The sequence below is a fragment of the Vanacampus margaritifer genome, chromosome 13 (assembly GCF_051991255.1).
Source record: "Vanacampus margaritifer isolate UIUO_Vmar chromosome 13, RoL_Vmar_1.0, whole genome shotgun sequence".
In the NCBI taxonomy this organism is placed as follows: domain Eukaryota; kingdom Metazoa; phylum Chordata; class Actinopteri; order Syngnathiformes; family Syngnathidae; genus Vanacampus; species Vanacampus margaritifer.
In genome coordinates, this window is record NC_135444.1 from 22,973,428 (window position 1) to 23,000,338 (window position 26,911).

The 26,911-nt window shown below is 38.5% G+C and overlaps 1 protein-coding gene across 5 annotated transcripts in view; it reads right to left on the bottom strand.

The window, feature by feature from the left end:
* lpp (LIM domain containing preferred translocation partner in lipoma) overlaps positions 1-26,911 on the bottom strand; it is a 117,625-nt gene that overhangs the window by 58,584 nt on the left and 32,130 nt on the right. For 3 of the 5 annotated variants that reach the window (XM_077584609.1, XM_077584610.1, XM_077584611.1), the window contains exons 3-5: positions 16,558-16,745; positions 6,101-6,213; positions 2,942-3,064 (exon numbers count right to left, since the gene is read on the bottom strand). In XM_077584609.1, coding sequence (XP_077440735.1) covers positions 2,942-3,064; positions 6,101-6,213; positions 16,558-16,741 — 420 coding nt within the window. In that variant the 5' untranslated portion in view covers positions 16,742-16,745. The remainder of the gene's footprint in view (positions 1-2,941; positions 3,065-6,100; positions 6,214-16,557; positions 16,746-26,911) is intronic. The other 2 variants (XM_077584612.1, XM_077584613.1) reach the window with 1 other exon arrangement.

The window sequence follows — 26,911 nt, forward strand, 5'->3', positions numbered from 1 at the left end:
AAAAAAAAACGTCTTTTAACGTCTTTGGCACTCCTCCATAGGATTTTACTAAACGTTATTTAACGTTTTTGGCAGTCAAAGAGTGTCAATAAGAGCATTTTTCCTGGTTTGGACGTCAAAAAGTGTCGCAGGTGCTTGTAGTCCCCAAACCACAAAAACTATACATCTTTATCAAACAAGATTTTTATTCGCCTCTCAAATCTGCCCTATAGAAAGAAAGAAAAAAAAACAAACTTAAAAGCGAAATCTTCTCCATGTATGTCCACGGGCATTAAAAACAAAAATGTCCCATTGAAACCATTTCATTATTAAAACATGCGCAGGCATGTTTGCGGCAGCGCTCAGGGAAGCTAAAAATAAAATAAAATAAATAAATGAATAACATCCTGTTTTTTTTTTTTTTTTACCACGTCAGGTAAAAAGCAGCAGGTCGGCCATACATTAGTTAGCGCCGACCTTAACCCGCGCGCTCGAACCCGGACAGGTGCCTATCAATTTTTTACGCCGTGTTGACAAAAGCTTTCAGGTCCCTTCGGCTAATACGGTATAGCACATGTTTACTCCCGACTAAGCTATGCACTTATTCTATATTTTATTTAGAAAACAACAAAAAAAAGGAGGCGCCGTATGTAAGCAAGTAAGAGGCTAGCTCGTCGACGTGCACGTGCACGTGCACGTGCTTGTCAAGGTCCACCCTGCATAGCAGAAAGCTTTTCAAGGTTTTTCTGCACCTCACCATATAGTGACACACATTTCATTACACTTTACATTTGTTTCATTCATTGATTTGTTTTCTGCTCTTTTGGTATTGAAAAACTTCAAATTGGGTTGATTTTATTCATTTCAGTTTGTTTTTATTTTACTACCACTAATAAAAAATTTTAATGACTTTTTTTTTTTACTCTAATTCCACCAATAAAATGAAAAAAATATATATATATTTTTTTCTTTTTTTTTTCTCAGGAAAGCTCAGTATTGTTCATTCGATTTGACATCATCATTGCTCTCCTTTTTTTAAAAAAACAAACAAACAAATCAATTAAAAAAATTTTAATAAATGTTTTTTTTTTAAATACATATACATATATATATATATACATATACACACATATATATATATATATATATTTATTTATTTTTTGTATGTGTGTGTGTGTGTGTGTGTGTGTGTGTGCGTGCGAGCGTGTGTGTATTCATCAGTTCACCTAAAGCCCATTAAAAAAAATCCCATACTAATAATATAATATAATAATAAATTGCCAAATGCAGAAACATCAATGTAAGTTATCACGATGTAGTGGCTCTCGCTAACAGACAGAATTAAGTAACCGGAATTAGGTTAAAAAATTCTATATACGTAGACCACGTTTCTATAAATTTTGATATTTGGTTTTTATTTGAGGCAGATATTTTTTCCATTAAAATGTGATTTATGAGGAGGTTAGACCATTGGTCGATATTCAGAGTTTGTTTATTTTTCCAGTTAACAAGAAAAAAAATATATATTTTCAATAATCTAAAAATATTTTGTTTGAAATATTTGAACTCAGAGGAAGATGGTCGACTGCCTTCTCCCAAAAACGCACGTGGACTCCCTGCTGAGAGTTTGGCGCTAGTCCAGGCTGTGTGTTTTGTATTATAAAATTAAATGTGTATTTGCTCTGTTTTATACATTGTTCAGTTATTTAACTTTAATTTCAAATAAAATAATATACTCTATTTTTTTAAACACTTGTCCTGGTATTATTTTAAAATTGGTCTCAAATTATATATTTACAAATATTTTATATTATTTTTTATTTTTTTTTATATTTTACAAATTAGTATATCATTGGTTAAATGAAATACATGACATGGCATTTATAATACATTGCGCTATTTCTTATGTTTTTATTTTATCTGACTTTATAAATAACATCAGTTAAATAAAAATGCATTTAGCAAAGGGCACGCACGCACACGCACACACACTACATTTGTATGAGGTCACAGGGTTCAATGAGCGCTAAATGAACAGCCAGTCAATTATTTATGTCCGCGTACGTTAACCTTGTTGTCACTTTGTATGCATGTATAAATATCTAGTATGTACTCCATGTACGCCTCCTTCAATACACCAACACAACATTAAATACGCCAAAGGCTTTGTTATCCATGACCTTTTTTTTTTTTTTTTTTAAATAAATATAAATCACGTGTCTGTCCTACATTGATTGAAACGATTTAGTTTTGTGCCCGAGGCTTTGACTTTTTTTAATATCCTTAAAAATCAGCTGGTTTATGTAGGTCGAGGCACATTTAGTCACTTTTGTCAAACAAAACGGGGCCTTGTTTGAGCTTGGGTTTTTTTAAAAGAGAAATTCGACACCACCCAAACCCCGCCACCCCCCCACAAATGGGAAATGTCTGGACGCATATTTCAAGGATCAACAAGTATGCAAGCATAGCCTTAACTCTTTGACTGCCAAAAACGTTAAATAACGTTTAGTAAAATCCTATGGAGGAGTGCCAAAGACGTTAAAAGACGTTTGTTTCAAAACAGAGGTGAAACTAACCATTTTCTATTGTGGATTACTGAAAAACGGAATAAGGTAGAAACAAACTTTTTTTTTCTGATGAAAGATGAGAGTCCAATCTTTTTTTGGTAGTATGTGTGTTTCCAAAGGCCAAACACATAATTTTCTGTGGACCTTGAAAGATCAGTCAAAATGCTTAAAATCGCCCGGCACCCACGGCATCCCTTTTCTGAAAACGTCTGGCAGTCAAAGAGTTAAAGTAGCTTGTTTCGAGAAGGCAGTCCCGTGTTATGCAAAATGAACCCGTTTACCATGACGACCATAGGCAGGGCGAGGGTGCTGCGACAAGGCAAGCAACTTCTATTTTTGCTGAAGTGCAGCCCAGAGCACGAAAAAAAAGTGAGTAAAAAACCAAGTGGTTGAACCTGAGTGTTTCGCGGCTTGTACGGCGAACTGCTCTCCAGGTCGGCCAGGATGCTGGTGAGAGAGTCGATCTCGGCGTCCAAGCTGGAGCGCCGCTCCTCCAAAGTCTTCTCGGGTCCTCTCGTCTGCCACACACCACATCACAGGGACGTCAACAAAATGGCCAACCAGGGGACATCCACTAGTATATTTGTATTTTTTTTTTTTTCAGTTAGATAGATTTCAGTAGATATGGTGTTAAATGTTTCGTATGTGGGCGGAGTCACCCTTCAATTAAGGTCCGTGGTTGAGGCCACCACTTTGAGAGGGTTTCAAGAAATCTGTTTGTGGAGCTCGCAAACCTTTTCCCATCCTTTTTTTTCTTTTTCTTTTTTTTAAATCACCAAGTCAGAGGCCACGGCCATCCTCGGCTAGTAAGAGGCCACAACAACAACAATCTTACAACAATGCAGTGTATCACTTGTAAAAAAATAAATAAAAAGGTATTCTGTAATCTACAGATAACGTAAATAAGTGTTAAATTTGCAATACCAAAATAAAGTGCACCAGTCCAGAGAAGGTCTGATGTTATGTTTGCATTCCAGAATGTTCCCACCATGGAACGACTGCGATACGTTTATTATACCTCGAGTTTGTATATTGTCAGCGCTACGCTTCAACCTCCCTGCAATGTACCACCACGAGGATTTTTTTTTTTTGGGGGGGGGGGGGGGTGTTTGGATCACTGACCGCGTCTTATTTTTATTTTATAGGTTTGGATTAGCTGTCACCCCAAAACTACGCCACTGCCGCCGCCTTAAAACATCCGAGCGGCGAGAAAACAAACCGCTAACGCTAATGGCAGGTTTGCGCAGCGCAGAAGCGGGAGTGGCGCGAACCGACTTCACGGGGGGACGACTCAAAAATAAATAACGTACAATAGCGTTAAAAAAATGAAATAAAAATAGCGGGAGCCACACACTATGATAATAATTACCCATGTGAAGAATGAAATCGTTTTTTCAAAAGTCAATACTACATAGCATTCATTCATTACCGTTTTTATTTTGTTTTGAGTACTTTTCGTATTTTTATTGAGTTAGTTTTCGTTTACAGCGGGTTTGTTATTTGGTTTTTATTTATTTATTTCAATGCTTTGTTTTGCATTTTTGTGTGTGTTTTTTTCTGTGCAAGATTAGAAAAATCATTCCGCAAGTATTTTGTAGTTTTTGATTTATTGGCTGTCGCTAGATGACGTTGCTAATCCACTGCACGCAGTAAAGGGACCACAACTCCCTGTTCGGCCATCTTTTTCCCAGCTAATGGCTATGCTAATACCAAAACAAATGGACATTTTCGCTATAATTATAGTCAGTTTGAGTTAGTTTTGAAAACATAAAATGTACTTTCAGTTATTATTATTTTTATTTTTTAAGACATGACTTGAGATGTGAGTCTCCCTTAACTGTCACAGATGTTTGGAGGTCGTATAATGAATGATGGAAGTTTACGCAACACCGCAGGAGATTGCGCAACTTTGGACACAAGTGAAGCTTTGTGAAGCAGCGCATCGAATTATGAAACGATTATTGTGGATTCTCTCACAGTCATCGTTACTCATCACAAAGGAATGTCAAGCACTTACAGCTACCTGTTGCCGTCTTTTGTTCATTCTTCCAGGTTCCAACAAGTGTTCCATCGTCATTTGTTTTTTATTTTTGCGCGCTTTTTTTTTTTTTTGTCCTCGTTCAGTCATTAGGTTTTGGCACCAGGGTCATGTTTTGACGCTCTTTTCACCTTGTTTATCCTCAGCTTCCTCAACCAAAAGACAATGTTGCTTTTTGCGCATTTCTTCCTTGTTCGTCACATTTCGCCAGCCAGACTTTGTCGTTGCTTTTTGTGCCTTTTTCTTCTTGTTTTTTTCTCAAGCTCTTCAACAAGTGTTGTTGTCTTTCGCCATTGCTTTTTTTTGTGTTCTATTTTCTCCTTTTTGATCCTCAAGTTCTTCAACGAGCGTTGTCATCGTTTGTGTGCTTTTTCCTCTCCTCGTTTATCCATCAAGGTCAACAGATGATGTCGTCTTTTGTAACTGATTTTTGTTCTCTTCTCTCTTTGTTTGCCACCAGCCAGGTAACAGGTTTGTTTTTGGTGCTTTTTTTTTTTTCCACCTTGTTGATCCCGTTTTTTCAGTATGACTTGCTGTTTGTTGTCTTTTAGTGGTTTTTGTGCTCTTTAAGAGGTTAAGTTACCTTTTTTTTTTTTTTTTTTTTCATCTTTCTTTCCTTGGATCCTTCCTCTGGTCTCCTGACAACATTGTGACTCTGGCGGGACTGAAGTATCCGGTAAAGATGCAGGGTATGGGATTTTTAATAGGTTTCAGGTGAATTAAAGAGCACAAACTCATATGCACAAAAAAAAAAAAAAAAAAAAAAGCAATGGTGATGACTCGGTAAGAATGAACAATACTGAGCTCTCAACAAAAGAATAAAAAAAAGTTGCCTTTTTTGTTTATAGCACTTTCTCCTTGTTTGTCAGCATCTTCCACAAACAGGGACCAACAAATGTTCCAACTTTTTGTGCTCTCTTTCCTCTTTGCTGTCAGCAGGTTCAATCTGTTGTTGTTGCTTTTTTGTCGTGTTATTGATTTTTACACTTTTTTTCACCTCGCGCATCACCACTTTTGCCAACAAATATTGCCGCATTCTTTTGTCGTTCTTTTTTTTTTTTTAACTTTGTTTACTCAGTTCCCGACAGATATTGTTGTCTTTTGTTTTTTTGCTATTTTTGTGTTTTTTTATTTGTTACCTCAACGAGGCAGGCATGACCAAGCTTCACCAACAGGTGTCAGCCTTCAGTTCGAACAGCTGAGAAAGTTTTGTTTGCTTGCATGTGTGTGTGTGTTTGTGCATGTGTGTGTGGGGCGGGGGGGAGTTGGGGGGGGTCCCTGAGTTCAGGCTCAAGGCTGCGGGCGTGGAGCCGAGCTGCAAAGTATCCGCGCTTGGCTGCGAGTCAGCGCGGACGAACGGCCGCATGCTCGGGCCGGACCTCGCCGCGTGAACTCGGGAGCGCGGCACGCTCGCGGCGCTCCGCTACTGCTCGCCGACACTTCGGACAGAAACGAGACGGGAAAAAGAGGGGGGGGGGGAGCGGAGAGCGGAGAGCGGAGAGCGAGCGTTTCTCACCTGATACTCGTACGAGTTGGCGGGCGGAGGCGGCGGGAAGAAAGCGGCCGACGACGGCGGCGGCGGGCGCATCGGATCAGCGGCAGGCGGCGGAGGAGGAGGAGGGTAGTCCGCTAGGGAAGGAAAAAAAAATAAGACATTTGCAAGGTTACACTTCATTCAGATGAAGATGAATTCTACATTGTAAAGTTTGTAATTCGGCTCAAAATTTTGGGGAAAAACTTGATGGACTGCGTGCTGAAAAGTGGCGGATGATGTCTGTTGTGCCATGTTTAGATTTGCGGATAGAAAACGGTTCTTCAAAAAAATGAAGCCAAGTGTGCTTGCTTCAAGTTGTTCATTGCCAAGCTCAGTTGACGTTACTGTAAAATTAAACACAAAATAAAGAAAGCACCGTTTAGCCAAACCACATGATTAGGTGCTGCATAATGACATCCGCACACTATCAAACACATGACATCAAGTACAACAGCTAGAAAGATAAAAACAATCATTAAAAATAAAATAAAGAAATAAATACATAAAAAATGACCTAAAAACATTAGAGGGTAGGAGCAATATTCTGAGAAAAAAACTCGCAAATTAATTTGCAACTTTCTAAAGTGGCACATTTGCGAGAAAGAAAAAAATAGTGAATTTGCGACATTATAAAGTGGCAAATTTGCAAGAAAAAAACTCTGGCCCTATTATGCCGTCGCACGGAGATGTAGATATGCACACGTTAATTAACGTGTGTGTGTGTGTGTGTGTGTGTCTCATTGGCTGTATATGTGTATGAATAATTTGCAAGTATGCATGTACATGTTTGCATACATGCATATGCATGTGTTCGGACGTGGGTGAATTGGGTACAGATCTACAAGTTGGGGAAGAATGTGTGTGTTATGATGTTCTGTCTACTTGGGTTTGTGTTCTGAATTATGAAACTAAAATAAATATATTTTAAAAAAATAAAAATAAAATAAAAACAAATACTTTTTTTTTTAATTATGAAAAATATACCTCTCAAATAATACCAAAAATACACAATGAAAGTAAATTTGCAGACACGACTAGAGTATTTTATTTTTATTTTTTTTCTGGAGAGCTCAGTATTGTTCATTCGGTAATTTTACCGATTTGACATGTCATCATCATTGCGCTCCTTTTTTTTTTAAATTTTATTTTATTTTTTATATATATATATATATATATATATATATATATATATATATATATATATATTTTTTTTTTTTTTTGTATTTGGGTGATTATGTGTATGTGCGTGCGTGCGAGTGAGTGTGTATTCATTAGTTCACCTAAAACCTATTGGAAAAAAAAATCCATACCGTTCACCTAAAGCGAACACTTCCAGCCAGAGTCGTGAGGCCGTCAGGAAACCCGAGGAAGGACCAAAGAAAAGCAAGGAAAGTGACACGACACAGACACGACTTAAGTTGTGGACAAACTGTTGCGGTTTGCATATCATGCGAGCAAGACCTTAAGTCGAACAAGCTTTGTGCAGAAGCTACAATTGAGAATTGGACTCAAAGCTATAAAAAGGGTGAAGGTCGCAGTGCCCCAAATTGCAGTTACATCAAGACTAAATGGAGAGAGAAAAACATTCAGATACTGTACATGGTTTGGTTGGTTTATTGAACATATAAACATAAAACCCATTACAAGTATAAAGTAGAAGTTGAAGTAAAAAAAGAAAAAACAAGAATAGGAAGAAAGAAAAGCGTTTACATGCTCAAAAGGAAGTAGGAAGAAGTTAAAAAACGTATCTAGTCCGACCCCCTTATGAGTGAAATCACGTTAGCAGCATCTTTTTGCAATGAGAAACGCCGACATTATTATTGCCATGACTGATCTTCTACCAAAAATAGTCAGCATCCACATGATAGCGCGCGAGGTCCCGACTGAAGGTCAATTCTTCACTTCAGCTCCTGCGTCCTGCTTTAATTGTGATTGTGATTTTACGCGGGGGCGCACGAGTGACAAAGACGTCCGTTGTGTCGCGTTTGGAGGCCTCCCAAAAAAATACGACCTTAAAATTGTGAAAGCGGACACGCGACACGCCGCTGACCTGTTTTGACTCATCAGCTGATTGTCAAGCATGAGCTCGGTCGCCAACTCCTCACGCTGCTCCTCCGAGTGTCGTCTCATATGTCGTGGAAGCGTCAGCAGGCTTCGCTGGCTTGACACATAATTGCAGCAATTTGCCTAACGAAGAACACGTAATCTGATAATCTGGATGTAAGGTTGTTGTTGTTTTTTTTAGATTAGAAATGCAAAATGTGTTCTAAGGGGCCAAGGAAGGGAGCCAAATTTGCACTTCTAAAATCGGCGCTAATCCAAAAGGATTGCGGCGCAGGCCACATGTTTCAGACGGGATAAGGAGTTGCCGGGGCCAAATTAAACCGAGACTTAAGACGGCGGGATCGTCGCACACGAGGCAGACATGAACAGGAAGCGCTGCCAATTCCGGGACTTTGACCAATTTCATTACGTCTTAATTGATGTCGTCGATGTCGCTTATCCGAGGCAGACTGGCAAATTAATTTAGCACACAGCTAATGCGCCGTGGTTCTAATTGGACGCCTGTCCCGACGTCTTGCGCGCTCACGACGTCGCCGGAATTGAGTGTCGCGCCGGCATCAGCCTTGGGTTTTTCTTTGGTTTGTTTTTTACTCATTTGCTCTCAAAAACATATAAATATGTTCTATTTTATATATTAGCACTGTCCCAAAGACGAATGTATGCGGTTTTTTTTTGTTGTTGCTTTGATGCAGCTTCTGAACTGAAGAGAACGGTTGAAGCAATGGTAGCTATTTCAAAAACGGCCAGCAAGTGAGAGCAGAGTATAAGAGATCAACCAAAGCCATGTTAAAACCAGCCATTTTCCCCACAGTTTTAAATAGATTTGTGAATAATGATGAAACTTAGCTATAATCTAATGCTAATTGCTGCAAAACGGAAACAGATAGAAATTTTCCTGTGAAAGAAGAGACTCTAATCTTTCTTTTGGTAGCTTTCTTGTTTTTATAGCAATAGAAAACAATATTATTTTTTTTATTTTGTGAATATTATTGCCATAAAATAAGAACTGCGCTCTTATTTCAATAATATGATCATTTTTTAATTGTAAAATATTATTATTTTATTCTAATAAAATTTTAACTTTGAATGCAGACAAAATAAGCTGAGTTTTGAATTTTTTTTACTTTTTTTCTTGGTAAAATATGACTATCATAATATTTTATTCAGAACTTTTTCTATTTGTTTATTTAATTACATTATGGTATTTTTTCTCAAAAGTAGGTTACTTTGTTGGCATTTAGGGATGTTGCATGGTTATTAACTCTTTGACTGCCAGACGTTTTCAGAGAAGGGATGCCGTGGGTGCCAGCCGATTTAAGCATTTTTGACTGATCTGAAAATGATGTATTTGGACTATGGAAACACACATACTACCAAATGAAAGATTGGACTCTCATCTTACATCAGAAAAAAAAGTTTGTTTCTACCTTATTCCGTTTTTCAGTAATCAACAATAGAAAATGGTTAGTTTCACCTCTGTTTTGAAAAAAAAAAACGTCTTTTAACGTCTTTGGCACTCCTCCATAGGATTTTACTAAACGTTATTTAATGTTTTTTGGCAGTCAAAGAGTTAAAGGGATACTTGACTCATTGAGTCATTTTCAGAAGAAGATTTTGTCCAGAATTAATTTAATAACTTCAGTATTTTTCATGTACAATTAATACCTTTAAAAACCATTTTCCCACTTGTCATCGACGGATGATGACATCACCTGCACTGAGGAAGTAGGGAACGACCGATTACGGCTCACCTGTTTTCTGGGTTTTGGTCAGCAAGCTGAGCCATGATTGAAGCGGTGCCATGAATATGAGAAGGGACTGTGAGGGTCCTACAACTCAAAAGTTTGAGAACCCGTTTACATTCGGTTAGTCACGAGCAGAAAAATTGACCTATATTATTTTTTTCCCTCCAAAATGAGTTCAACCATTTCTCAAAGCCCCAAACCATTTTTTCTTTGTTATTCACAAACATCCATGTGACAAGAAATGAGCCGTCACAAGGTCGTCTTTTTTAAAACAATTAGCCCCCCGAACCCGGATCCCCCAAGCTAAACGGATTTGTTGATAGGAAGTGGCCCTTGCTGATCAAACCAGGCGATAAAAAGGCTTGAATAAAAAAAAAAATATATATTTAAAGTTTAAAAAACATCTGACAAGCTCTTTTTCCTCTCAAACTTACTTGAAGTTGCGAGTCAACTTACTAATTGCGCGCTGGCTTGCGCGGTTAAGCGTTTGCATAAGCGCTTTTTTGGTTCCTGCTCCGAGGCGAGGTTGCCGAGCGACTGTTTGGTCGCGGTCCCTGCCGCGCCGCGCCGGGAGGATTGGCGGGAAGTCCACCAGCGCAGCGGGCCCGTGGAGGCCGCTGACTCGCGCCCCGCGGCCGCCACATCAATACCTCCTTGAGTTTGTGTGCATTAGCGCAAGCCCTTGATGTTTCTTTGCCTTGCGACGGCATTTTTTTTTTTTTTATGCCCAGCAATGGCGTCTGATGACAATCAGTTCACAGCACAAGTAAAAGTGGAGTTTAAAAACGCAACAAAAATGAGGATTCACGCTTCCTTAAGTTGCCACTTGCATTGCTGGCCGACCACGTTGTTGTACCAGAAGGAAAATCGTCATAACTGAAGAATTTTGAACAATTTGCCCCCAAAGCCAGTTTCACTTAACATGAAATTTGGTATGCGTGCCTTTCATGAGTTGACCCACAAAAAGTCTCAAAGAAGGCTGCCATTTTGGTTTCAAGCAGTCATTTTGGGTCACTCGCTGTAGCACTTCACGAAATTTTTCAAAATGTGCTCCTCCAAAATCAGTCGCACTTAAATATAAAATATGGTCGGCGTGTCTCTCATGAGTAGGCTCACCGAAAAAAGTCACAAGAAGCCATGCCTGAAAAAACACACGCGGTTTGAAACGGACATTTTCGGTTCATTCCAAAGGGTCACTAAAAATAAGAAACGGACTACACAACTTTAAAAAATTCAGCCTCCAAAAGCAATTTCACTTAGCAACATGACATTTGATAGTAGGGCTGGGTTTAAAAAAAGCGATTTTCCTTTCCCAGCTCAATATCGATTTATAAAACTATGAATCGATTATTTAAATAAACTCTTTTTTTTCCCCTCCATAAATTCTTAATCAAAAACTTGAATTTTAAAGGATGATTTTTTGGGGGGGGGTTTCATGAAATTTAACTCTTTGACTGCCAGACGTTTTCAGAAAAGGGATGCCGTGGGTGCCAGCCGATTTTAAGCATTTTGACTGATCTTTCAAGGTCCACAGAAAATTATGTGTTTGGACTATGGAAACACACATACTACCAAAAAAGATTGGACTCTCATCTTTCATCAGAAAAAAAAGTTTGTTTCTACCTTATTCCGTTTTTCAGTAATCAACAATAGAAAATGGTTAGTTTCACCTCTGTTTTGAAACAAACGTCTTTTAACGTCTTTGGTACTCCATAGTATTTTACTAAACGTTATTTAACGTTTTTGGCAGTCAAAGAGTTAATGTTCACATGAATTTAAAAGTATTTTCTTACATTTATGGAAGACATGACCTACTGCACTTTAAGACAATTCACTTTTAGTTTAGGTTTACAATTATTGTATTAGAATTATGAAAATATTTTCATCTCATCCTTGCTGATGTCAATGTTTGTGTAACACTTTAGTGATTATAACATGTGCTACTTTCATTAATAAACTAAATCATTTACTGCCTCCGTAAAATTTACTTTATTATTAAATTAAATATTTGTGGTGTTTTTAACATGTCCTTGACATTTAAGAATTGATGTTCCATTATTAATCGATATCGGATTGAACTGAAACGATTCGAATCGAAATCGGGGGAAAAAAAAAAAAAAAAAAAAATCAAAATCGAATCGAACTGAAATCTTGTGAATCGAAATCGTATCGATTGAGGAAATTAGAATCGATACCCAGCCCTATTTGGTAGACACTGTCTAGACTAGACCTATAAATAAGTCTCAAGAAACCATACGCGGAAATGTCTGCCATTTTGTTATTTAGTGGCCATTTTAGTAATTTTGTCCGTTTCCAGGAGTCTTCCAACGGCAAACTAGCCTAATAGCTACCAAATTTCAAACAGGTTTACGACCTCGGTTGGCGACGCTAAATTGTGAAACGTTTTGGACGTAGTCATTGCGAGCGAAGCATGGCGGCGAGCTCGCCATGAAACAGGAAGTTGTAATAACTCCCAATTAAACGCTTTGAATTGGGTAAACATTGAAGTAACACTAACTCATTTAAGTGCACTTTCCCAGCATGACGGAAGTCTGCTTCATGTTGTGACACATTCTTTCCACACACACACACACACACGTACGTACGTACGTACGTACACGACGACGCACACACGCTCGCATGTGCACGTACGCGCGCACAGTCGACACGCACAGCAGCCGTCATTTGTTTCAACCCGTCTCAAATATTCCGATAAGGAGTCTGGCTGCTCTTTGAAAAGCATTCACCTTTTCTGCCAGCATTTTTTTTTTCTCCACTACTACAATAAAATAATCCGCCTATTGTTCCCCCGCTCAATTTCTCATCCAGAGGGAATTCTCTTCTTCTTCTTCTTCTTTTTTTCAGGGTTTTCCTGCTTTTTCACATCTCCAAAGTACCCCAAAATCCTCCTGCCTCGTCTGCACTTGAGGACAAAAATGTCATAAATCAGTCTTCTGTACGGATCTCGATAATTAAGCGCACTCTTAGCTTTTATTGTCTTTTTTTTTTTTTTTGCCTCTCCAGAATAAAACAGATTCCGTAAATATAATCATGTAAGCTCCAAAAATGAAAAAAATTAAATAAGATAATAAATAATAACTTGGAATATTTTGTCTGACTTGCGGGTCAAAAATTGATAAAATATGTGCTCTTTATTTTGCTTATCATTGTTGTTTATTCCAGAGGATTGACGAGTATTAACCGTATTGACACGCAATTTATTTTATAAGGGTCAGTTTTGGAGGAATGTGCATCTTTCACACGTTGTTAATCATTTTATAGACAGTAATTTGTCGATACAGATCACAATCTAGTTAAATGACATGAAATTCATTCGTTTTTCTTTGCTCCATCTCTTCATAAAAGACATTTTATGAAGAACACGGCACACTTGACTCGTTGAGCCATTTTTAGCAGTGAAAAAGTTGATAACTTCCTCCTGTTTCATGTACAATGTATACCTTTAAAAACAATTTTTCCCACTTGCTGTCGACTGAAGACGACGTCAGCTGTGCTGCGGAAGAAGGAAACGGCCAATCATGGCTCAACTTTTTTTCTTTTCTTTTTCTGAGAGGAATGGAGGAAACTTTTCGGGCCACTAGATTATTAGTTTCATTGTCACAGTAGAAAATAACAGAAGAATACCTTTAATTTCATACAATTTTAAGGAAAAAATCTACATTGGGAAATATAGATCTTGCTTTAAAATCATCTGTCATTTGTTTTGTTTTTTTCAAATTTTGTGTATCAAAACGCAAAAGTGCTAGTGGTGTCGGTGATTGGTATCGGTATCGGTGACTACTTTAAAGAAAGAAATTGGCATCTGACATCTCCATCTGTGTGTGAACACCCTTAAAACTCTTTGACTGCCAAAAACGTTAAATAACGTTTAGTAAAATCCCATGGAGGAGTGCCAAAGACGTTAAAGGACGTTTTTTTCAAAACAGAGGTGAAACTAACCATTTTCTATTGTTGATTACTGAAAAACGGAATAAGGTAGAAACAAACTTTTTTTTCTGATGAAAGATGAGAGTCCAATCTTTCATTTGGTAGTATGTGTGTTTCCATAGTCCAAACACATATTTTTCTGTGGACCTTGAAAGATCAGTCAAAAATGCTTAAATCGGCTGGCACCCACGGCATCCCTTTTCTGAAAACGTCTGGCAGTCAAAGAGTTAAAACTGCTGGGCTTATTCTGTTATTTTTAACCCATATTGTTTTTGGGGGGGGGTTTTACTCATGTTGGGTGATTTTTTTTTAACCTGCATTTGTTTTTTTTAACCTTATTTTGGTGCTTCGTCCTTAAGCTTTCCTCTCGTGTAGCAAACGGCAGTCACGTTTTCACACATTCCCACCGTGCCTCTTTTTCAAATGACTGTCTATCAAATTACGCGTTCCATTACTTTGTATTTGTGTGGTTTTTTTTGTTTTTGTTTTTTGCACAGTGCAATGTGCTTTTTCCAGGCTTTTGTTCTGCTTACGCAGCTGAGTAAATCTACTCCACTTTGTGAGTAAATGCAGTAGGATTGATCAGTGTATCTCGCAGATCAATGTTAGCACATAGTATGAAAAGTGACAGCACGTGTAAGCGTCTGCAGATGCTTGTCAAAAAGATAAGACGTCTTTATGAGCACATTAATCCCTCCTATTTATTTTTTTTTTTATCAATCGTCTGATGTAAAAATGGGGATTAGCATAGAAATTAAGAGACAAGTCAATTTGGCAGCGCGCCGCGCCGTCGTCTTTGTCTCGCCTTGCTCCTTTCAAAAGGGGAGGGGGTGGGGGGGGGGGGGTCGGGGGGCGCTTCACCGAGGCCACGAGTGGGGTCCGTCGCTTCCAAATCTTTTTGGGGGGCGAACTTGTGCCGATTCCCAGCAGGGGGGAAAGCGAGAGCCAGACGACGACTCAAGATGACTTACAAGAGATTTGCGGGTTTAACTTGTCGCGATAGATTGATGCCACGTCGATCATCGGCTCTCCTAAGCGCAGCGTAAAGACACTTTCACATGGAAATACTGATCATATGTGGAGCAAAAAGAGGAACAAAACTGCTTTTCAGCGCTCGTCGACAGAATGTGCATAGAGGATTGCGATGACAAGCTTTGATGTATAAAATAACCGCTAATTAATGACATAGTTGGCTTACTGGTGTCCAACTAAAAGCATGTACAGGCCCATTATCTCCAAAATGTGTCAAAACGTGTATTTGAGTATTTTGTGTTTATTTTGTATTTATATGACAAAAAGATGGATGGATTCTTATTTATTTTTTATTGTTAATTTATTGCTGATGCACAAGAAAAAGTTATCACACAATTTTGTGTTGTAATGTGCACTTTCCTAGAGCGTTACATGTTTATTACATTTTATATTTTCTAAATTTATAAATTTACACAATGTCACACAGTCTCACAAAAAGGATCCCTTTCCAACTAGTGTCAAAATGTGTTGATTTAAACTTATAATTTACTAATAACTTACTAATATATATGAATGATTGTTTACTTGCTTTCTCTTAACAAAAGGGCCCCGTTTATAGTTTTCTTATTTTTTCTTATTTCTTATTACATTGCTTGATATTATATTAATTATTGTTACACATTTTTAAACCATTGTGGCTACCCAACGACTGCCACTTATCTCCACATCATCTTTTTTTTTTTTTACTCATTTTATATATATATTTTTTTTTTCCCCACATTTCTTTAACATACTGTCACTGTCCCATTTTTTTTAATACCATCTAAAAATTTTAAAAAATTCAAATCTATCAGAAATTTTATATAATAAACACATTTAATTATGAATGAATGATATAAACTATGCACAACAATACTCTTAGCATGTAAAATCCTACACAACGTTAGCATTTGTCACCCATTCCATCCTGGAACAAGACGTCATGCGTCTGTGACTCCCCCCCCCCCCCCCGTCTGTGCCGTCCGTGCATGCGACGGCGTCCATTTTGACGTCAGCGGGCTTTGAAGCTGCGAGCGCTAATTGAGAGAAGAAGCAGCGGGAAGAGCTCCTTAATCGCGACGCTTCCGCTCTCTTTATTGAGCAATTAGCTTCAAGAGGCCGCTCGCTCAACAAGGAATCCTAATGGGCTGCTTTAAGCGACGAGCGCCCTTAATTGCTTATCTCCATCCGGGGTGTCCTTTATGGATCCGCGTGTGTCACCGGGACTAATATTGTACTAAGCCCTGTTTTTCACATTGGCCTGTAACGCGATTGCGCAACTGCGCGAGTCCGCATTTGCATGAGCGGAAATGTGATAGCAGGTTGAAGAGCCTCTCGTGTTATCCAAGCGGATTAGGTGGAACGCTCGATGAGAAAATTGAAGCGATGTAGGGTGGCAATGAATGAGCGCAGGGAGGAGTTTTTTTAGAACTTTTCAGTTGTGAAAATCACGCCATAGTGGCTTCTTCAACACAAAATGGCCAACAATTTTGGGCTTGGGCTTTTGAAACTTTTTTTTTGGGGTGTCCATCAAATTCCATGTCCAGTAATAATGGGAGGAGTAAGATGGCCGCCCGGTGGCTTCAACGGCTTGCACGGACGGACGGGCCTGTATGGGCTATCGGCTATCCAGTAGAATATACAGATGGGTCTATCCGTCGTAGTGTTTACCTGATGGATCCGGGTCAGTGGCGTGCTTGTATGGGTTGAATTTGGGCTTGGGCGCCACCACCGGGGCAAACTTTTTGGGCGCCTGCTGCTGTGATACGGAGATGCTCGCGCTTCCCGGCGACGGCGTGGTCTCCATCCTGGCAGCCACCTGACCACCGTCGCCACTGTTGCTTGCGTTCCACATGCTTCTGGCGAGCAGACAGAAAAGGAAATCAAACATGAAAGGGACTAGCATACGGTGGCTAACCCGTGTACTTCATTGATTTACTTTTCCACCTTGCAAGGCCTTCAAAGCGCTTTACATTTTGACAACTGATGACGCAGCATCAGAAACAACTGCGGTTTCAGTATTTTGCTCAAGGACACTTCAACTGACGTAGTCACTTTGGCCTGAGATCGAACACGCAACCTCAGGATTTGCCAGACAAGCGCTCTACCACTGAGCCACGCAGCCCCCTTAAAGCTAATGCAGTAGTCGACAGCTTTACTTTGGGGAATCTTGGTATATTTTCACGACAAAATTCTAAAAGTTGTATATGTTAGAGAACAATATCAGTACATTTTTATTTAAAATTTAAAAAAAAGTCATACATTGAAAAAAAAAAAAGTTATTTAATTTTGAGAATGAAAGTTGTACATTTGAGGGGGAAATAAAACATTTTATATTGAACAAGTGTTTCTGAGGAAAAAAGACATTATGAAAACTATTTTTGAGAAAACGCCATTAACTAATTTACCTCCAGCCATTTTCACTGAAGCAACCCCCTTTGCTCCCGGCTGTTTTACTGGATTTTGACTGATTTTGCAAGGTCCACAGAATATTGTGTTCTATTGCTATAAAAACATGGAACCTACCAAAAGAAAGACTTGAAAAAAAAGTATATTTATGTTAGAATATAGCTAAGTTTCATCATTATTCACAAATCTGTTTAAAACTATGGGTAAATTAATAAAAAAAATTTACATAGCCCTGGTTGATCTCTTCTGCTCTGCTGCCACTTGCTGGCCGTTTTTTGTATTAACTACCAATTATTCAACCGTTCTCTGCAGTTGAGAGGCTGCAACAAAGCCTTCTGTATGCTCTAGCATCAAAGAACAAAAAGACTTATTAATATGTCTTTGGGACACTTAAAACATTTAATATAGAATTTATTTAAACGTTTTTGGGTGCAAATTAGGTAACTTACAAGAATGAAGTATCTTAAAAAAATATATACACATTTTTAGGAAATCTCTTCAAGAAAAATATGCATATGTTATAGGAAACATAATTATAAAGAGTAACGTATGTTTGAAGAAAAATAGTTGTACACCTTCAGGAATATTTTTATTTTCAGAAAAAGTCATAATGTTGTGAGAATCAAGTTGTATATTTTCAACAGAGTGAAAATAGTACAGGTATATTTTAGAGACTTAAGTTGTAATCCTGAGAAAATAAAACTGAACATTTACCAAGAAGGGAAAAAATCCTTAATTTACAACAAATAGTTTCCAAGAAAAAAATATTTAAATTTTACAAGATTAAAACCGTAATGCTGTGTATGACATTAAAGTTGGATCTTTCGTGATAAAGTGTAACAAAAAATATCCTATATGGCAACATTAGAGAATGTTTGGTTTTTCCAACAAAATATTCCTCACGCCGCACGCCCAGTAATTAGGAAGGCGCGAGACCCGAGTGAACCTTTTCAACTATTGAGTCAGTGAAGAAGACAAAGAGAAGCAAGTAGTGATCCTGTGATCTTGACACCTTTTAATGTGTCCAAAAGTCTGGAACAAGAAAACGATCAACATGACTTTGAAGTGCCAAACCTTTTGTTGCTCTTTTTCTTGAGCTACAAAGCCCACAAATCAAATGAAAAACAAAAGCGCACTCAACACAACAACAAGAGTAAAAAAAATAATGAAATAAAAACATATTGAAAAGTGTTGCAATGCTGCTGTAACCACTGGTCTTAGTTTTTTTGTTTTGACGCACTTCTCAAGCAATCTTGTTTGTCATTCTTCCTTAATTAAACTTTCGCTAAGCTACTGTTGCTAAGCTACTGTTACTGAACTACAGTTGCTAAGATAATGCTAACAAGCGACAACAATAATACAATATAGTTAGTTAGTTCTATTCTTTATTACAGACATTTAAAAAAAAATGGACGTCAAAGGCCCAGGGATACCAGCATGGACAACGTTAGCAATAAACGTAGCATTATTTTGCTAGTTATTCTTTGCCTACATTAATAGCAGTTAGTGTTACTCTATTACAACAACAATATATTTGTTTTTTTCCCCCTACAATATTATGTGAATGATACTACAACTATTTTGAAATTGTTCAAATGTATTTTGTTTGCAGATGACACCACTTTATTTTATGCCGGGAAAAATACATATAAAATATATAATGTATTACAAGTAATAGAGAAAGGGTATAAGAATATTATGAAGTGGTTCAATGCCAACAGACTACAAGTTTGACTTCTTTGTGTCCCTTTTCATTTCTTTTTTTTTTTTTTTTTAAAGAATGCTACTGTTGCTAAGCTACTGTTGCTATGCTAATGCTAACGAGCAAATCTAAATACGGAACTGCAACTTTAGCTAAGTAACCGCAACACAATTAATCGAAGTAACTAAAGCAAATTAAGTATCAGAACATCTGAACTTCATTTGAGGTTAATCACAGGCACTTTGCAGGTAAATGTGTGCTCGCGCCCATTTAATGAGTTTGAATGTGATTGGTTCCTCGCCGGTTACGAGATGAGCGCACTTGTGCAACCCCATTATCGCAGTCGGTTGTTGCACTTCCCTTTTCAAAAAAGATTACAAATAAATAAATGGATTGTAAATGGAACAGGCTTGTAAGTCACAATGTTGGGAAACCTCACAAAATAAAAATAAAAATAGCATTTCAACAGGGGTGTGTAGATTTTTTATGTTAACTGTACATTTATATGTAAAAAAACATTTGTTCTACAAAAAGGTTTAAAAAAAAAAAAAAAGTGTGTTGATTGTGTTGCTATCTGTCAGAGCAAAAAGAGCAACGAAATAAAACAAGCGTCTACAACAAGAAGCCTTTTTAACCACAAATCACATCAACTATTTCAACTATTCACACGCCAAAATTCCTGCCGTCCTCCTTCCCCCTCGTTTCCGTTTTCTCATCCCGGCTGCGACTGATTGGGGCCCACGCACAATCATCTTTTAATATCAGCTGAAAACCCGGCTCCTCACGTTTGACGCGGGATGTCTCACACCCACCTGTCCTTTCGCGCCTTTCACAAAAAAAAAAAAAAAAAAAGGAGCGAAAGAAAAGGAAAATGATCTGAGGCGTGCGGCACATTCAAGGCGCCGCTTGCCGCGCACAATGCGCGGCGCCGCGCTTTGATCGCGACGTGTACAATTGCGGCGTGTCGCCGTTTTGTGCTTACCGGGGGCTAACATGCGCATTGGGGTACGCTCGCGATCCAAACATCTGTCTGTGCCAGAACGCGATGGCGGCCATAGTGGTAGAATGCAATGACAGTGTGCATTAGTACCACGGAGTATTAGGGCCACGTATAAATATATAGATTTTTAGAGAGCAGGTGCAATATTCTAAGAAAAAAATGTGTGGTGTGTATATATATAATTTTATTTATTTATTTTTTTTTTTTTTTTTTTTTTTTTATAAAGCAGCAAAGGTTTCGAAGGTCCACACCCGGACGATCAAGCATTTAAGTTAATTTGTTAAAATGCATATTTACTTGTACATTTATGTTTCCAGAATTACGATTTACACATTCATACATTGGTATTTTTTTTGTACAAGTATCTTAAATTGATGTGTTGAATCTGCTGCTCTCCGTCATCCACTCGCATTTACCTTAAGTATGCTAGCTTCTGATTGGTTAGTGTTAGTCAGCTGATCAGGAAGTGCTGTCGCCCTAGTTGCTATGTATGACGAGTAAAGTTTGAAATTTAAGAACGAATCCTTTTCCATCATGCCTTTTCATTTTATGAACAGTGTCTCATTAACCACCGATGAATCCTCACATGATTCGACATTAGCTACGCTACGTGTATTTCTCGCAAGTGTATGAGTTTTTTTTCTGCCAAAGTCGCAAATTTAAGTTTTTTTTTCTTGCAAATTTGCCACTTGCCCTAAAACTCCGTCTAATATAACTAGTGATGGTTAAGAGGACAAATGTGGAAAATTGTATATTCGGATACAGTTAATGCTGTTAATGTTTGGGTTCAGGATGAGTGAAGCAATTCCCAGAAAGGGGGAAAAATCAATTTCGTATTTGTTTTTCTGCTTTTTATCAAAACAAAACAAAACAATTGGTTATAATGGGGAATCATATTTTTTGGGAGGAAAAAAAACAGATTTTGTTTTAGGGCCATAATCGCTGACCCTTGTTTCAACTAGAACAGACTAAATATTAGGAACAGTTCTCATTGTCAATCTCAAGGAACACTTGTTGGAAATGTCATGTTTTTAAGACTTGCCAAGCTGACGACAGAGTGGATAAAGTCTGCGAGTTACGTGCATGCCTCTTACTGGCCACGATTAAGAACAATTTCACGGTTGGTTTTCCGGTTTATCAAACAGCGCAATGCCGCATTAAACAATCTCCTGCTTCGATGGAATATTTTCCTAACCCGTGATTCCTGTTAGCGCAAGGCTACATGGCGTTCAACTTTTAGAGGTCAGACTCGTTAAAAGTTGCCTTATCCGGAGACGCGCTAATGAAGGCATGTCCGAGGAAGATTACATTAAAAAATGGGAGCGCGTGAGCGTGGACGGACGGCGTGGATGCTTGACAACTATGCGCAAAAACTACATGTTGACTCTAATGACAATGAGGTGGTACGGAAGAGGATTGGGCCCAGTGAAGATTAAAAAAATAAAGAAAAAAAGTTGGCAGGATTAACTCTTTGACTACCAAAAACGTTAAATAACGTTTCGTAAAATCCTATGGAGGAGTGCCAAAGACGTTAAAAGACGTTTGTTTCAAAACAGAGGTGAAACTAACCATTTTCTATTGTTGATTATTGAAAAACGAAATAAGGTAGAAACAATTTTTTTTTTTTCCGATGAAAGATGAGAGTCCAATCCTTCATTTGGTAGTATGTGTGTTTCCATAGTCCAAACACATAATTTTCTGTGGACCTTGAAAGATCAGTCAAAAATGCATAAATCGGCTGGCACCCACGGCATCCCTTTTCTCAAAACGTCTGGCAGTCAAAGAGTTAAAGTCAGAATTCTGACTTTGTTCTCAGAATTCTGACGAGTAGTGGGCACTAAGAAAGTCAGAATTCTGAGATTAAAGTCATAATTCTCACTTTAAAGTGAGAGTTGTGACAATTCTCACTTGAAAGTCAGAATTCTGTAATTAAAGCAAGAATTCTGAGAATAAAGCGACAATTCTCACTTTATTCTCAGAATTCTGACTTTCAAGTGAGAATTCTGAGAATAAAGTGGCGATCCTACCAAACTTTTTTTTCTCCTCTCTTCACTGGCCCTAATCCTCTTCCGTAAAGTGGTAGATCAAGTACAAGCTACAGAATTTGTAGCGCAGACGACTTTTACATTAAGACGCAAGTCGTTCTTTTCTGCAGCACTCCATTTTGCTTCCAGACTCCATTATCCACCAATCAATCAATTCATTTCTATTGCAGACGACACAGATCAATTGACTGACTTCTTAATCAATTCGCGTCTTTCTGATGGGAATCAACTGACAAAAAAGGCCACATTTCCACCGCGGTTCGCCTCTCCGCCCCGTTCTAACCGTCGACTTTGCTATTTTTTTTTTTTCCTCCCGCTTGTCGTTGAGGAACTCGCTGCAGGTGTTTCTCCGACGCATTAATCTTTCATGGCCGCCATGGAAGCCATCAAACAAGAGACGCTCGGCTACACTGTCAAACGTTTTTTCTTTTGGGCATGACGTGCTTTCTAGCAAGTCTTCAAGAAAGAGACATGAAACTGCCAGCCAAATTCCTTTCGCGGGATGTTGCGAAGATGCCGACTAGATGGGCCGCTGTCATAGCGATGAACATAACCCCACCCCACCCCAGCCCCCCCCAAAAAAACTTGTGTTTCTGTCCCGGGAATAGAGTTAGCTCGCTCGGCTAGGCACCGATCAAAACATCACTTAAAACAGACACCATCCTCATACCGCCTCAACGGGCTGTGTGTGTGGGGGGGGACCGGGATTAGCAATTACGTCGGGTGACGCAACAAGCGCGGGGGGCCGCTCAGCCAGGCGAACGGAAGCTCTAAAAAATTCAACGCTCCCATCATAGCGAGCGAAGCCACGGCGGCAGCGCCGGCCGCCTCGGATACGCCTGAATGGCTGAGCGGGTTAACGCGACGTTACACAAACAGCAACGCACACTTGACGGTTTTAAGCATTTCTCCACACCGGACCGCCCGGCGACTCTTGAGAAAAGCCGCGAGGGGCAAAGAGTTCAAGTGGTCGTCGTGGCTCGGGACTTTCCAAAGCTGACCGTCGTGGTGCTTTGATAAAAGCATGGCGAGCTGTTTGACGTCTTATGGGTGTTAAAAGTTTAATTGAGGCGAGGCAAGAACAGTGTCAGACCACTGGCGAAGTCAAACACGGTGTTCTGAAACATAGCTACTGAAAACATTACATTCCGAGGCTTACTTTACACTCTGACAACACTAAAAAAGTCGAAATGGGAAGCAAAATATTTTAAAATGTCAATCTTTTGGACGGGTGCTACAAAGTTCACGTACAATGACATCTTTCTTCTGTTGGTGTTGTTTTTCGATGTTGGCCCAAGACTGTTAAGACATTTGAAGATTAATAAAAGCACCTTAAAATCAATCAACGCCGTAAATGTATTTTTTCATGGCACGGAGGCAACAGTGCTCAAGAGGGGAGCTTGAAACATTGACAAGAAATGTTTGCGCTTCCGTCGTATTTGTTCCCGCACAAACACGCACCTGTTGGTCTTCCAAGGGTCATTTGGGAATCTCGAAACAGACCAGGTCATGTACAGTATGTGGATTTTATCGGCGTTCGAGAGGCAACTTGAAACTGTCTTCGAAACAGTCTGCATTGCCGCCATATTTGCATATGTTCCTCTAGCAACATGCACCGGTTGGTCTGAAAGGTCAAGGGTAAATAATATCAGCGTCAGTGACCACTTCCCTTTTAGAATCTGTACATCACGATCAAAAAATAATTATTATTTGCATGTCTTCGTATCTCAATGTGAGCAAGAAAAGACATTTCGACCCCTATTAAATAATATTAAAAAGTACTTATCCCTAAACATGTCGGGTGGGGATTAAGGCATATGCTTAAGACTACGCACAGTCAGCGGTCTCGGTAATTCCACCTCAAGCAAACAAAAAATGGCATTATGTATTAAAAAAAAAAACAATTAAAATAAAATAGGCTAGCTATATTTTTTTAAGCACTTTTATTGTATAATTAAGTCCCCCCCCCCCTCCTCCATATTTACACATTTTAAATAAAAAGTGTTCCTTGAGAATATGAACAATTTTTAAAATATATTTATATAAATGTATAAAAACTGGGAAAACACCTAACTAAACATTTTTTTAAATATGGATTTGTAAGTATTTGGTATTTATTTATTTATTTTTTTATATATATATATTTATATAAATATATAAAAACAGGAAAAAAACAACAAAACTTTAAAAAAAAAATACATACATATATATTTGTAAGTATTATTTATTTTATTTATCTATTCTTTTATATATGTAAAATCATTCTTGCTAAGAGCTCGTTTTTTTTTTTTTCATACTTCCAGTGTGCTGCTTTTCATAAATTTGCCCAGTGTGGTATCAATAAATGTTTTACTTTTTCTATGCATTGGTTTGAATGTAATACATTTGGTTTTTTTTTGATAGCATATTGACGTTAGCTTGACGCTCCGAGTGTCTACTTGAATGGAGCTCTTCTAACTTCCCCAACACCTCCTCAGGGGGGCGAGAAGCTGTGACGACAAGTCTGCCCGGCGACTTGTGACACGCTTCACCCGCGACACCTGCACGCAGTCACCCACGTGTGAGCTGAATTAGCGGACGGCTAACACAAAGCGGCCTCGACAACGCCGAGATCGAGCCGCCGGCTAGAGTCACCTTTTTACAGTGTCCAAAGCAAGTGTGGAAAAACAACAACAAAACTTGTGTTACCACTTTACTTTTGCAGTTGTAGCCACACTCAACGCACTTGTAAAAGGGTTGAAATTGAAGCTACGTGCTAATGCTAATTGTTTGCGTCTGTGTACGTCTACTTGTAAATTAGGTTGTGGTAAAAGTACTGATTTTAAGTACAAAAACAAAAAAAAGGCACATGGCGGACTTTTGCAGGATCTCCGTATGAACGTTTGGGAAGGTATAGAATTCTAGCAGCTTTTTTTTCTTTTCTTTTCTTTTTTTTTTTACACGAGGAGCTCCCAGCAGCGAGAGAGCGCAAAGGATGCGATAAGGTCTACCCCGCGAAAGCCCGCCGCATAATGAAGCTAATTACGCAAAGGATAACGAGAAGGTTAGTCAAACCATAAACACAAGTACACATTTGTCCCCCGTTAGCTATTGTAACTGATAAGCATTCCAAATCTGATTGCGCACTGAAAATGGTACATAACATAAAGACATAACACACACACAATTTTTTGCAATTTTAGTTTTTTTGTGCCAATATGTGATAACAGCACTATTTTACAGATGAAATATATCTATGATTTAATTAGATACATCTACTTAATGTGATTTAATTTCATTGTGTATATTTCATTTTATTAAATATATTTAAAAATGCATTTCCTACATACAGAGAAAAATATTTTTCTTGCAGACACAAAAATGTTGATTATGATATTGTTTTATTTTCAGTTGTGGCACTAATATGTCTATTTATTGCAACTGATTGGTGTTCCAAGAAAACTTTTTTTTTATTTTTTTTTTTATCTGAAATCTAAAAGACTTTTTGTCAAATAAACATGTGAAAGTCATAAAAAGTCCGGAAAGGATGATACATGACGGGAGCTTGTTATTTTATGTACAAAAAATATTGCACTATATTAGTAATTTTTGGATACGTAGAATAATAAGAAAATAAAAATTAAAAAAAAGCTTAAAATGACAAATTGCAATTATTACAATGAATCACATTTTTGTTTGAATCAATTATTTCCAACGGCGATAAAAGCCGGTCTGCGCTCATACTTGTTGACAAAATGCTCACAATGTTGACGGCAGCTCAAGTTGGCCTTTGCTCCCTAATGACGGCGCCGAGCAAAACTTGCTCCTGTAAATACGCCGAACGTGACTTTAACGCTGACTGACAGCCGGCGTCGGCGGGGGAGGAATCAAAAAGAAAAAAACGGGACGGGCTTGCTCGGCTCGCTCCTTGATAAGCGCGCCGCGTCTCGGGAGTGGATGTGGCTGGCGTCTCGGGAGGTCGCTGAGTGACAGCTGTAAATATATCGCGTCGCAAAGCCGCGAGCCTCCGCCGAGGATTGCGCTCTTCTTTTAAAGGCACGAACGCCACGCCGACAACAAACAAACGCAGGCATCTGCAAATCAATATGAGTCGTCTGATTAGCATGCCAAACATTCAGGTGCGGGGAGGATGAAAGGCGGGAAATGAAGGCCACGCCTCTCGTGACACAAATTCACAACCTGCAACTTGTTCCATTTGGCTTCAAAACCAGATTTTTTAGAAAGTTTGACTCGGGGTGACACTGAACTTTGACCAGTCTGTTCTACTTATGAGTTTTAGTTTTAGTTTTGTTTTTTTTATGGTGAGTCATCAAACTTCTTCGCCAAGCTTCAACAACAGCGATGGAAACAAACCAAAAAAATGAGCAACCTGTTTTCACATCCGTGGAGTGTACCTGCTTCGCTCACTTCGTTTGTGACCCTTAACTCAAACCCAAAAAACGTGTCAACACGTTTTTAACTCTTTGACTGCCAAAAACGTTAAATAACGTTTAGTAAAATCCTATGGAGGAGTGCCAAAGACGTTAAAAGACGTTTGTTTCAAAACAGAGGTGAAACTAACCATTTTCTGTTGTTGATTACTGAAAAATGGAATAAGGTAGAAACAAACTTTTTTTTTCTGATGAAAGATGAGAGTCCAATCTTTCATTAGTAGTATGTGTGTTTCCATAGTCCAAACACATCATTTTCTGTGGATCTTAAAAGATCAGTCAAAATGCTTAAATCGGCTGGCACCCACGGCATCCCTTTTCTGAAAACGTCTGGCAGTCAAAGAGTTAATACATTGTCCTTCACTCCCAAAAACGGATTAACATGTTTTTTTTTATGCAAGAGCATACAGAAAGCTATGATGCAGCTTCTGACATGAAC